This window comes from Heteronotia binoei, chromosome 20 (assembly GCF_032191835.1).
Source record: "Heteronotia binoei isolate CCM8104 ecotype False Entrance Well chromosome 20, APGP_CSIRO_Hbin_v1, whole genome shotgun sequence".
NCBI lineage: Eukaryota > Metazoa > Chordata > Lepidosauria > Squamata > Gekkonidae > Heteronotia > Heteronotia binoei.
This window is the reverse complement of record NC_083242.1, coordinates 24,347,179-24,361,099: the sequence shown is the minus strand read 5'-3', so window position 1 is coordinate 24,361,099 and position 13,921 is coordinate 24,347,179. Positions and strand designations below refer to the sequence as shown.

Below are 13,921 nucleotides of genomic sequence, written 5' to 3'. Positions count from 1 at the left end.
CCAAGCTGCCATTTTCTCCAGGAGGACGTATCCCTGTAGTCTGGACATCAGTTGTCATTCCGGTAGAACTCCAGATCCTACCTGGAAGTTGGCATGCCTAACTACTACAACGACCATGACAATGGTTTAAGTGACCAAATTATACTTCCCAGATTTTCATCAAGGAACACAATGGGAATCTAAGTATTACAAATCTGATGGTTAAAAACGAAATGAAAAGCAAAGTAATGGGACTTCCCACTTCCCCATTAGCCCAACATCTGCTTTAGTAGGTACTGGAAGAGTCAGGGATACGCAAGAGAAAGAACTATGAACAACACAGCTGTGGTTGGAAGAACAAGTGAAAAACAGGACAACAACCGGAGGAAACAGCTTCAGGTTTTTGCACATTTAAGGTGTAGTAGTTTGCAACTAGATCAGACTTACTGGAAAACAATACCAATAAAAGCACCATAATATCATGTTAAAGGGTTTAATGTAGAAAAAAAGACAATTTTTGTTTAGAATTCTAAAGCTGATAAGCCCAGCATTTTACTTTCAAGCTTAAATCTCTTGACGTGCATTTTGAGAAGACCAATGACTGCCTCGTTGCCAAATGTTTCCGCGAGCTGCAAAGGTGTCAGCCCTCCAACAGGACTTTCCACATCAGCTGCAGCATTCAGCAATAAGTAGCAAATCCCCAGTTGCCCTAAACAAAGTGAAATAAAATGAGAGAGAAATTTGCATTGATGGAAGGAAACCCCCCCACACACTTTTCTTGCAATAATGTGATGCTGCATAATGTCAAACCAGACGATTAGTTTAAGTAGTGCAGCATTATCTATTTTGGTTTTTTGTATTTTTTGTGTTTGTATGTGTGCACGTGTGCATGCCTGGAAGTCATGGTGACTTCTGGCGACCCCTACTGGGGCATGGGGGACGTTCAGAGAAGTGGCTTGATGCAGGCTTGCTTCTGCCACCCACTTCTGGTATTCCAAGGAGGTCTCCCACGCAAGTACTTGCCAGGGCTGGCCCTGTTTGGCTTCCAAGATCTGATGAGATAGAGCTTGCCTGGGCCCATCTGGGTCATGGCCAGCATTATCTATTCTGAATGGCGGCGGCCCTCCAATTGTAACGCAAAGGTTTTTCCTGGCCTTGTAACTGAGATCCTCAACAGGAGATAACAGTAAGCAGAGTAGCTAAGCAAGATCCAACAGCCCTGCTGCATTCAGGCCTCCCAAGACTTTAAATCTGAGCTAGGCAGCTGCTTGGGGCCCAGCTTCTTGCAGGACAGTCCTACACACAGTTACTCCAATCTGGTGGCAAAAAGGGTCATCAAGTAGCAGCTGATTTATGATAACCCTGTAGGGCAGGGGTGGCCAACGGTAGCTCTCCAGATGTTTTTTTGCCTACAACTCCCATCAGCCCCAGCTGGGGCTGATGGGAGTTGTAGGCAAAAAAACATCTGGAGAGCTACCGTTGGCCACCCCTGCTGTAGGGTTTTCAAGGCAAGAGATGAATAGATGTAGTTTGCCATTCCCTGCCTCTACAGAGCAACCCTGGACTTCCTTGGTGGTCTCCCATCCAAAGAAGAAGAAGAATTGCAGATTTATATCCCGCCCTTCTCCCTGAATCAGAGACTCAGAGCGGCTTACAATCTCCTATGTCTTCTCCCCTCACAACAGACACCCTGTGAGGTGGGTGGGGCTGAAGAGGGCTCTCACAGCAGCTGCTATTTCGAGGACAACTCCCACAAGAGCTATGGCCAACCCAAGGCCATTCCAGCAGGTGCAAGTGGAGGAGTGGGGAATCGAACCCGGTTCTCCCAGATAAGAGTCCGCACACTTAACCACTACACCAAACTGGCTCTCAGGGTCAGCTTAAACAGGGCTGACCCTGCTCAGTTTCTGAGACGTGATGATATCCGAATAGCCTGGGCCATCCAGGTCAGGGCTAGTCCAGTCTAAGCCCACTGAAATCAATACACTTAACTTTGAATAGGAGATCTTAAGCATTCTGCTCTGAACGTCTTTGAGGAAAGGTAAAAATGTAATAATTAATACAGATTAGCCAACACCTACAGAGAGAGAGAGAAAGTTCAGTACATTTCAAGGCCGCCTGAAAGCCTGAAAAGCCCAAAACAAAAGTCAGTTTCTCCATGCCACCGTAGCTTGCTTAAGGGACCAATCCCTGTTTCTATCACCCTTTCTTTCTCCAAAAGCACCTCAAAGCCCCAGAAGGGTAATTTGCTTCTCTCTGTCGCTACACAACTACGGCACTGATTTTAAATGCAGAACACAAAAAAGTGGCCAGTGATTTTTTTTTTACCATAAACAATAGCAAAGTGCAGTGGAGTCGCTCCGTCACACTGTGGATTGGACACGTTCACGTTGATTCCAGGGTAATGCAGGAGCAGCGAGACAAGGTGCATTTTCCCAGTGTTAACTGCAGCATGAAGTGGAGCGTTCCCGTTTTCCGCTGCTTGGTTCACATCGGGTATGGGAAGAGTCTGAAAGAAAAAAACACTAGTCTGTGAGAATACCATTCACAAACACACTCACGCACGCACACACACACGCAGATGTGATTTTTATTTTACCTGGTGACAGCAACGCCCTGTATGCTACCCTTACACATTTTTTAAAAAATTCCCCAGGAATGCTCAGTGGACAGAGCTCACGCTAGCACATATCATGTCCTACAACCATGTCCATCATGTCCTCTGTCCTTGCATCTCAAGCAGAAGAACCACAAGGAGCAAGAAGGAAATACCTCTTTACACAGGAAGTGATTAAAATGTGGGATTTGCTGCCAGAGGATGTAGTGATGGCCGCTGGCTTTAAAAGGGGATTAGGCAGATCAACGGAAGAGAGGTCTATCAGTGGCTACAAGCTATGGTGACTAAAGGGAACCTCCATGTTCAGTGGCATGCAATTCTGATAGCCATGTTAGGGGCAATGGAGAGAAGAAAAGATCTTATAAGAATGCTTTTAAAAACCTGCCCGCCATGGGTACAGTGGGGGAGGGATTCCCATCAGAGAACTGGCACTGAAGGAAAACTGGTTTCAAATACCCTCTTCCCAAGTGTCACAGACCCAAGCTCATGCCAACCCCATTCTTACCCCCCCCCCCAAATGTACTTTGGACCTTAAAGCCACAGAGACAGACTTTTGTGAGGGAGCCTCTCTGAAGCAATCAAAACTGCTGTTACCAAAATAATCACACATTCCAATCAAGATAGATCCAGATGGGGTAGCCGTGTTAGTCTGAAGCAGCAGAACAGTTTGAGTCCAGTGGCACCTTTAAAGACCAATGAAGTTCTGTTCTGGATATGTTCTATGAAGTTTTGTGTGCAGGCACTGGACTCAAGCTTTGTTCTATATCCCAATCAAGAAGATGATCTCTTGATGACCAGCAAACATCCTCAAAAGGAAGCCTGCCCACTGCATTGAAAGTCCTGTTTCCATTCTGCCGCTACAAGCCCTTTTTACAAAGATTCAGATTGGTAAGTACATGTTAAATACGCATAAGCGAAATCCTCTTTACCAAGTTCACATTCCTGTAACTCACGCCTTCCAAAGGAAAAAAACATCTACATTTTCCTTACCACAGTGCCAGGCTTGACAAATAGGAGAGAGATTCAAATGTGTCCTTGAACTACTCAAGCTGAACTTAATCTGCTTGTATTAAAGATGATTAAAACTCCAAGACAAATCCTCAGGCATGCAAATTTCCTTTGCTATGGAATTAAGCTCTCTGTGAAGGTTCCATAATGCTTTCTTAACTAGACACACACACTTAAGGGATGCCTCATGCATTGTATTTTTAGGTATACGCCAAAAATGCAAAGTGTGGAATGTGACACACACGTTTGCAAATACAGAGAGCATGAACAAGGGATGGGGAACCCATGGTAGTCAGCGCCTTTCACTAATTGCTCGTTGGTGCATTCCAGCACAAAGCTATTCTGGAATTGCTACATCCTCATTCTCCTTCCTCCCCTTCCCACTCATATCTTCCTTCTTACAGACTTGATACCTGGGAAAATGACCCTTGTGCCAAAAGCGTGGAGCGACACTATCATTACCACCCTCCATGTGTAATAGAGGCAGAAGATTCTCAGAGCAAGTTGAAAGGAAGAAGAACCCCAGAGTAACTCCCTTGTGTCCTTCCCACATGGAAAATGCCTGACTGGCACATGCAAGAGAAGGAGGTGGCAGAATGGACTGGATTACTCAAGACAGCAGGGGGTGGATTTCTGCTTTGCAGATAAATTTTTTTGGGGGGAACCCAAACAGAAAACTGGCATGTTCAGGAATAATAGTTCTTACCCCTCACACTTTGCTTGCTGTACTTATTTCCTATTTGCAGGGAGGTTCTTCTTTTGTTTAAACACAAGCGAGCATTCCAAAATATGAGGTCCCCCCCACACACACACCCTTCATCAAAAGCAGTCTGAAGTGGCACAGTCCAGATCATTGCCACAGGATGGTCATCTCATCCCCGCCTGTGTGAATAGTGATAAAATGCTTCCCCTAGTGAGTTATGGACCTCCTGAGCAGCTTGGACAGATATTGGATTTGGATTTATATCCCACCCTATACTCTGAATCTCAGAGCAGCTTACAATCTCCTATATCTCCCCCCCCCCCCGCCACAACAGACATCCTGTGAGGAAGATGGGGCTGAGAGAGCTCTTACAGCAGCTGCCTTTTCTAGGGCAACTCCTATAAGAGCTATGTCTGACCCAAGGCCATTCCAGCAGCTGCAATTCCAGCAGCCCAGTTTCACCCAAGCTCGGGAGCTAAGCAGAGTCAGTCACTTTAGTACTTGGATGGGAGACCACTGAAGAAGACTGGGGGTGCTGAGCAGCAACTACAAACACTGCAGGAATGGGGTTGCCATCATGAGTTGGCTGTGATTCAACAACTCTTGTTTTTTGCAAGCTGGAAGATTGTAATTTGCACTCAGGGCTGAGGCTAACACAATCTCACTTTGCTCATCACAACGTGGTGAAACAGGCACCAGTTTTCTACCATGGGAAATTTATTTAGTTGGCTAAGGTTTCAACTTGCTAGACCCCAATACAGATTTTAATTCCCCAGCTTTGTTTCACCAAACCAGGGGTGAGGTGGAAAAAAGCTGGTGAGGTAACAAGTATAGAAACGTCAAAACTGGGCCAGCTAAATTCCATATTCCCTAGTTTCTATACTAGTTACCTCACCAGCTTTTTTCCACCTCACCCCTGGTTTGGTGAAATAAAAACCTAAGCATCTGTAACTGAAATTAATGCATGGTTTCCCCTCACCTCCATCTACTTTCCTCTGCTCATTTTCTAAGCTAAAGTCCATCTTCTTGCACTATTAAACACCATGCACATTGGCAGCACTGTTCACAACAACTAAGTATGGATTTCTGGAGTGAGAAGGGATACACTAGCACAAAAGGAAGGAAGACAGGCAGGTGGCAGGGGAAACAAGGCTGTTCCCATAGAGGGGGCACCCAGCTCCCAGACATCATTTAGGCAATGTCTCCCCCCACCACTGATGGTCCAAAGCAATTAAATTTCAGCTGTAACCTACAGGCTGGCCCCCCCACTCCTACACCCACACAACAATCAAACGGTACCCTAAAACTAGCTTAAGCAGAACAGCCAAACATCACCTGATGACCACCGATTCGGATCCAGTGACGCTAGTACCAATTTCGCACTAGACCTTTAATCCTGGTTTAGCCCTGTCCCCAAGCTGACATTCTACGCTAAAATAATAGAATCACAGAGTCTCAGAGTTGGTTTCTCTGATTCTGAGTCTAATGTAGAATGTCAGTTTGGGGGCATAGTTAAACCAGGATTAAAGGTCTAGTACGAAATTGGTCTCAGATTAACAATACCTTGTTAATTACTATAAGTGTTACCTAACTTAACAGTCGGAGAGCAGATCCAGTAGTAGACAGAACACCTCTAAATGGATATGGAAAAGGAAGACTTTCAAACTCCTTGTTTAGCTGCCCATACCCTCCCTCACAGGGGTGGAGAAAAAACCCATATGCATTGATTTCAGTTCCTTATTTGATTTCAGTTCCAGTTTGGTGTAGTGGTTAAGTGTGCAGACTCTTATCTGGGAGAACCGGGTTTGATTCCCCACTCCTCCACTTGCACCTGCTAGCATGGCCTTGGGTCAGCCATAGCTCTGGCAGAGGTTGTCCTTGAAAGGGCAGCTGCTGTGAGAGCCCTCTCAGTCCTACCCACCTCACAGGGTGTCTGTTGTGAGGGAGGAAGGTAAAGGAGATTGTGAGCCATTATGAGACTCTGTCCTTGAAAGGGCAACTGCTGTGAGAGCCCTCTCCAGCCCCACCCACCTCACAGGGTGCCTGTTGTGGGGCAGGAAGGTAAAGGAGATTGTGAGCCATTATGAGGCTCTGTCCTTGAAAGGGCAGCTGCTCTGAGAGGCCTCTCCAGCCCCACCCACCTCACAGGGTGTCTGTTGTGGGGCAGGAAGGTAAAGGAGATTGTGAGCCATTATGAGGCTCTGTCCTTGAAAGGGCAGCTGCTGGGAGAGCCCTCTCCAGTCCCACCCACCTCACAGGGTGTCTGTTGTGGGGGAGGAAGGGAAAGGAGATTGTGAGCCACTCTTGAGACTCTGTCCTTGAAAGGGCAGCTGCTGGGAGAGCCCTCTCCAGCCCCACCCACCTCACAGGGTGTCTGTTGTGGGGCAGGAAGGTAAAGGAGATTGTGAGCCATTATGAGGCTCTGTCCTTGAAAGGGCAGTTGCTCTGAGAGGCCTCTCCAGTCCCACCCACCTCACAGGATGCCTGTTGTGGGGCAGGAAGGTAAAGGAGATTGTGAGCCATTATGAGGCTCTGTCCTTGAAAGGGCAGCTGCTCTGAGAGGCCTCTCCAGCCCCACCCACCTCACAGGGTGTCTGTTGTGGGGGAGGAAGGTAAAGGAGATTGTGAGCCATTATGAGGCTCTGTCCTTGAAAGGGCAGTTGCTCTGAGAGGCCCCTCCAGCCCCACCCACCTCACAGGGTGTCTGTTGTGGGGGAGGAAGGTAAAGGAGATTGTAGGCCGCTCTGAGACTCTGTCCTTGAAAGGGCAGCTGCTGTGAGAGCTCTCTCAGCCCCACCCACCTCACAGGGTGTCTGTTGTGGGGGAGGAAGGTAAAGGAGATTGTAGGCCGCTCTGAGACTCTGTCCTTGAAAGGGCAGCTGCTGTGAGAGCCCTCTCCAGCCCCACCCACCTCACAGGGTGCCTGTTGTGGGGCAGGAAGGTAAAGGAGATTGTGAGCCATTATGAGGCTCTGTCCTTGAAAGGGCAGCTGCTGTGAGAGCCCTCTCCAGCCCCACCCACCTCACAGGGTGTCTGTTGTGGGGGAGGAAGGTAAAGGAGATTGTGAGCCATTATGAGGCTCTGTCCTTGAAAGGGCAGCTGCTGTGAGAGCCCTCTCCAGCCCCACCCACCTCACAGGGTGTCTGTTGTGGGGGAGGAAGGTAAAGGAGATTGTGAGCCGCTCTGAGACTCTGAAATTCAGAGTGAAGGGCAGGATATAAATCCAATATAATCTTCTTCTTATTAATTTTTTTTAACAAAAATTTGGAAGCATGGATGAAAACAAGCTAGTAGACAGTGCAGGTAAGAAAGCAGACAAAGTAGTGCCTTTCATCCTCTGGTTTGAACACCCCCCCCCCCCCCCACAATCCTTTGAAAGTACTGCTAAGAAAATTCAAATTCTTTCACCATCGTTTGGAAGTATAAGGTGGCAGATGAAATCTTTAAAAATTGGCTCCGTCAATTTAATACTTTTAAAATTTTCTAAACTTAGAAGGACCTTTTAGAAATTCAAAGACTAAATGTATTAAATCTTCAATTCAACTGACCATTTCAAGGAAATAATCCAGAATTTTAGACTGATCATACACCGCCGCTAAAAATAACAGATTTCGGTTCTTTTCATCAACGACCCCAAGATCCAGCTTCTGGTTTCTAACAAGATAATCCAAGACATCTGCATATCCCAACTGAACACTCTGCAAAGCTCTGAGAAAGGAAGGGGGGGGGGGAGTAAAATATGTTAGGTTAAAGCTGCTTGAATACAAAGGTTAAACTATAGATTTGTGTTTGCTAGACTAACAGGCTGGGACTATTTCCCCCAAACAACAGCCAATATCCAAAGAATTGTGCAATTAATGCCAAACATGCAAAAATGCTCTCAATTTGTACTTGTTTAAGAAGGGTCCCTCCCCTCCAGCCCCTCCTCCTGCAAGCAAGTTCTAGCAGTAGTTTGTGACATGGCTGTCCAGTCTTACACACAGCTGGCAAGGAAATCATTCCACAACCTTGCCATAGGTCAGAAAATCTGGCTGTGGCTGCACAGTGCCTGCACAGGAGATTTCCTAGAAACCCCTTGTTGGCTAATTACCGCTCCTTGAAGTCTATGGGCTTAGAACTCTGCTTAGGACAGCTGTGAAGTGCTATGGAGAAAGGGGTGGTGTATAAAGAATATATGTAGCAGCCTTAACAGCCCGCGACTCGCCTGATCTCAACAGAATTGCACTCAGCAGGGTTGGCAGTTGGATTGAAAACCACCAAGGAAGACTGGGTGGCTATGCAGAGGAAGGCAACTGCAAACCAGCTCTGCTCATCTCTTTCATGAAGTGGAACTTTATGGGGTTACCATTAGTTGGTTACAACCTAAAGGCCTATTTTGATGGTGGTGGGAAACTGCAGCTGATTTATGGTGGCTGCATAGGTTTTTTCATGGCAAGAGGCATTCAGAAGTTACTTGCCACTGCCTGTCTCTGCATTGCAACCCTGGGCTTTCTTGGTGGTCCTCCATCTAAGTACTAGCAAGAGCTGACCCTGTTTAGCTTCCAAGATCTGATGAGACCAAAGCCATCTTGGGCTATCCAGGTCAGGGTGATGGCACATTTTACTTTACCTATAAAGAATATACAGAATAAAGCTAAATCAAATACACAACAGGGTGTGCACAACAAGTTCTGGTCCGACCCCCAAAACGTCTCTCTGGATAGTAACTGAGGGAATTTTTATCTTGCTAGAGCAAAAAACCCTCCACTCCATTGGTCTGAAGCCATGCAATTCCAGCTGACTTTTGGAAGTGTTGCTTCAAGTTACATTTTTAAAAAAAATATATATATATAAACCTTTTATAACATCATACAAATGGGAAAGATCTGTAATGGACCCTCCCCACAAAAGCTACGATAAACAAAAAGTGAAAGAAACCTGAAGTGTCACCAAAACTGGCAAACCTGATAGATCTAGCCAACCCCAGGTAACAACACAGAGGTATTGATTCAGGTGGGTAACTGTGTTGGTTTGAAGCAACAGAACAAAGTTTGAATCCAGGGGCACCTTTAAGAGCAACATAGTTTAATTTGGGGCATGAGCTTTCATGAGCACATCTTCAGATACTTCTTCAGATATGGAAGAAGTGTGCATTGCACACAAAACCTTATACCCAGAATTAAATTTGTTGGTCTAAAGGTGCCAGTGGACTCAAACGTTGTTCTATAGGTATGGAGAAAGGGTGATTGTTTTCAGGGGAGGAGTAGGAATAAATGGCAAGAGGAAATAAATGCATGCATGTCCTTCAGGGACACAGTCCAAATCTGGTAGAGCTTTGATTCATTCATTTAGAAAACTTCCATACTGTCTTACCAGGGAACTTGCACCAAGATGGATTGTACGTGTGAAATGAAAAAGAATCAAGAAACTTATGCCAGCAGTGCGACTCCATACTTGTTGAATGTGGTAGCTGATATGATTCCCCAACCTTTTCCCAGCTACAGGGTTGGTCTATATCAGTGTCATGCAGTAAATAAAGTTTTTGAAAGAATTTTTCTCCCTATATTCATCTCATTCTATGATTTTATATACTCTAGTCTAGGCGGATCCTGCACTGAGCAGGGGGTTGGACTAGATGGCCTGTAAGACTCCTACCATGATTCTGCAATTCTTAAACATTTCAACATGCTACTAGTAAATAGCATCATTTTCACCCCCTTTTCCTATTGACGAAACACACAAAGTCAATATCTTCCAACAACCTACTTTAGAACTGTGGTATTTATATAGTTCTACTTGATAACAAGCTGTCAAGGGGATGGGAAAGCACAACGGTCTCATTCATTTTAAATGGAGCCACTGACAAGAAAAGGCAGTTTCAGAATCAATTATTGTTTCACTATTATAGGCCCTTATAAACAGCCATTTATATAATACTGGGAACAAAATGAGGCTCTGGGTGAATGCCCCTCTACCCTTGATGTCTTCCCACCCACCCCAATGAAGGCATTCAGTTCCCCCTCCCTTCAAGGAGAGCCATCTGGAGAGCAGTTGTAATTCTGAATGATCTCTAGCCCTCATCTGGAGATTGGCAACAGTGGTTCCCCAAGAGGAATTGGCTGGTTTGGAAGGTGAAGTATATGGCATTATACCTGTCTGAGGTCCCATCTCTCCTTAAACGCCACCCTTTCCAGGCTCCACCCCCTGAATTTCTAGGAATTTTCTAAGCTGGAGTTGGCAACCCTATCTCCTTCCCTTTATCTGCCCCTCTGACTTCAGCTTTCCATTGCCTCCCCCTTCCCTGCAGCCTCCACAATAGGGGAGGGGACCAAAGCAGCTTACATCATTCTTCTCTCCTCCCTTTGATCTGCACAACAACCCTGAGAGGTAGGTTAGGCTGGGTCCAAAAGCACCCAGTCAGTTTCCACTGCAAGAGCCTGGGTCTGGCAGACCCCACTCTGAAGCCCTAATTCCCTACGCCCCCCTCAAAGTCCACAACAAAATCGCCAGGAATTTCGCATCAGCCTGGAACTGGCAACACTAGTCAGGACTGACCTCAATGAGTTCTCCCCAAGATGCCTTTAGTGAGACCTTTCAGACCAACACACTCTCTCTGATAACATTGTTGGCTTCAGTCTCTCTCTGCCTCTTGCTTTCCCTCCCTCCCCCTCTCTCTGTATCTGGTCTGCTGCTATGGGATGCCATTCCACACACACACGCACCCCGTCTCTGACTGCTTCCCTTCCAGAGGATAGGGAGGAGTCCTCTGCCAATCAAGGCAAGGCTTTCTCTGGCTCTTTCCCTCCTCCACCTTCCCCCCTCCTTCTGCAAATTGAGGGAAGGCTTCTCTCCTCTGCGAAGCAGTGCAATGGGTGGCTCAGCCAATGGGAGAACAGGGAGAGCCAGAAACTGCCAGAACCAAGGCTGTTTGCTATTTACTGACAGAATCTGCTTGACTGGCAGGCAACAGCCACTTGAGCAGGACAGACTCAGCCAATGGCATGCAAATACTCTTGATTGATGGTGTGATAGGCCAAAGACAAAAGGGCTTTTATATATATATATATATATAGAGAGAGAGAGAGAGAGAAGCATCAACTTCTTGCTTCCATAGGGATGCATGATGCAAGTTTGTGTGAGGATTGAGCAACAATCAGGGTGGTAACTACGCCTGGGTATACACAGCACAATTGGCTATATACCCTTGAGGCAATTAAGAAGAAGAAGATATTGGATTTATATCCCGCCCTCCACTCCAAAGAGTCTCAGAGCGGCTCACAATCTCCTTTACCTTCCTCCCTCACAACAGACACCCTGTGAGGTGGCTGGGGCTGAGAGGGCTCTCACAGCAGCTGCCCTTTCAAGGACAGAGTCTCAGAGCGGCCTGCAATCTCCTTTCCCTTCCTCCCCCACAACAGACACCCTGTGAGGTGGGTGGGGCTGAGAGAGCTCTCACAGCAACTGCCCCTTCAAGGACAACCTCTGCCAGAGCTATGGTTGACCCAAGGCCATGCTAGCAGGTGCAAGTGGAAGAGTGGGGAATCAAACCCGGTTCTCTCAGATAAGAATCCACACACTTAACCACTACACCAAACTGGCTCCAAACTGCCTAACATCTAATCTTTTTTTTTTTTGTGGTGGGGGGGAAGAAGCTATTTTAATTTGAATAGTTATGTCACTTTAACTTTTTTATTGCTTTTACCTGACATACATCGCCCAGAGCCTGGCCTAGACCAGGATGGGGCAATTAAGCAAACTGAATAAATAACAATATTTGGATTATCCTGCAATTAAATCTAACCAGTACTGGATGCAAGAATATTGAACCATACTTTGTATCCTGATTTACATGTCCCTTGAAATCTCCCAACCCGGGAGAAATTTTACCTGATAAACATGACAGAAACAAGATATCTTTCACAGCTAGTCACAAACCTGCAAATGAGTATAAATAAAAACACTTGTGCAGGTTTGATGGCTGTCCAATTTGAGTTGTAACTGGCCACAGGGAGGGTGCAATTCAAGAAGTCCTGTTGTGCCAAAACTAGGGGACTCACAGTGTATTGAAGGCTAAATCATTTATTGGAGCATAATGTTTGAGACATATCTGCCTTCAACGGTTCCAAGTGAGGTACTTTACCCAGAAGTGAATAGTAAAATATAAGAGGGGGCTCATTTCTCAGGTGAACATGATTAGCTAGATTTCAGCTACAGATCTTACTGCCCCTTTGGAAGACAGGAGGGAGTTATACGGAATGGTACAATGCAGCCAATATTTCTTATTTCTTGAATAGATAATATGGCTAATATTCCTTATCTGTCAGAGTAAAGATATTACAGTGCCATGCAAACTAACATGGGCCAGACCTTTATACCCATCAGTCTGATTTTTGCCCAGTTTTGGCAGTCTGCACACGGTAGGGACCTAACAGAAGCAGATGAGATCAGGAAGAGGTGGCAAGAATACACAGAAGAATTATACAAGAAGGATCTCAGTGTCCTTGACAACTATGACAGTGAAATCGCTGACCTTGAGCCAGACATCCTGGAGTGTGAAGTCAAATGGGCCTTACTAACAACAAAGCGAGCGGAGATGATGGTATCCCAGTTGAGCTATTCAAAGTCCTAAAAGATGATGCTGTTAAAGTGATGCACACATTATGTCAACAAATTTGGAAAATGCAACAGTGGCCACAGGATGGGAAAAGGTCAGTTTATATTCCAGAAGGGTAATGCCAAGGAATGTTCAAACTATCGCACCATTGCACTCATTTCACATGCCAGCAAGGTCATGTTAAAGATCCTACAAGCTAGGCTTCAGCAGTATGTCGATCGGGAACTACCAGAAGTTCAAGCTGGGTTTCGGAGCGGTAGAAGAACTAGAGATCAAATTGCCAACATTCACTGGATTATGGAGAAAGCACGGGAGTATCAGAAAAACGTCTATTTCCATTTCACTGATTATGCTAAAGCCTTTGATGGTGTGGATCACAACGAACTGTGGCAAGTCCTTAAAGAGATGGGAGTACCAGACCACCTCACATGTCTCCTGAGAAACCTGCATAAGGGTCAAGAAGCAACTGTCAAAATGGGATATGGAACAACTGATTGGTTTAGAATAGGAAAAGGAGTTCAACAAGGATGTGTATTGTCACCCTGCTTATTTAATTTATATACATACATCATGTGGAACGCTGGCCTGGATGAAGCAGAAGCCGGAATTCAGATTGCCGGGGAAAATATTAACAACCTCAGATATGCAAATGATACCACTCTAATGGCAGAAAGTGAAGAGGACCTAAAGAACCTCTTGTTGAGGGTGAAAAAGGAGAGCACAAAAGTAGGCTTGAAACTCAACATCAAAAAAACTAAGATCATGGCATCTGGCCCCATCACACCTTGGCAAATAGAAGGGGAAGACATGGAAGTAGTGACAGACTTCACATTTCTGGGATCCAAGATCACTGCAGATGGTGACTGTAGCCATGAAATTAAAAGACGTTTGCTCCTTGGGAGGACAGCTATGGCGAACCTGAGCAGTATAATAAAAAGTAGAGACATCACCCTGCCAACAAAAGTCCGTATAGTCAAAGCAATGGTATTCCCAGTAGTAATGTATGGCTGTGAGAGCTGGA

At 45.8% G+C, this 13,921-nt stretch overlaps 1 protein-coding gene across 2 annotated transcripts in view; it reads right to left on the bottom strand.

The window, feature by feature from the left end:
- Positions 1-456: 456 nt before the first annotated feature.
- LOC132588479 (small integral membrane protein 10-like protein 2A) overlaps positions 457-13,921 on the bottom strand; it is a 28,137-nt gene continuing 14,672 nt past the window's right edge. Inside the window, exons 4-6 of one of the 2 annotated variants that reach the window (XM_060260875.1) lie at positions 7,856-8,015; positions 2,308-2,488; positions 457-688 (exon numbers count right to left, since the gene is read on the bottom strand). In XM_060260875.1, coding sequence (XP_060116858.1) covers positions 501-688; positions 2,308-2,488; positions 7,856-8,015 — 529 coding nt within the window. In that variant the 3' untranslated portion in view covers positions 457-500. Of the gene's footprint in view, positions 689-2,307; positions 2,489-7,855; positions 8,016-13,921 lie in introns of those variants that run through there. The other variant, XM_060260876.1, reaches the window with a different exon arrangement.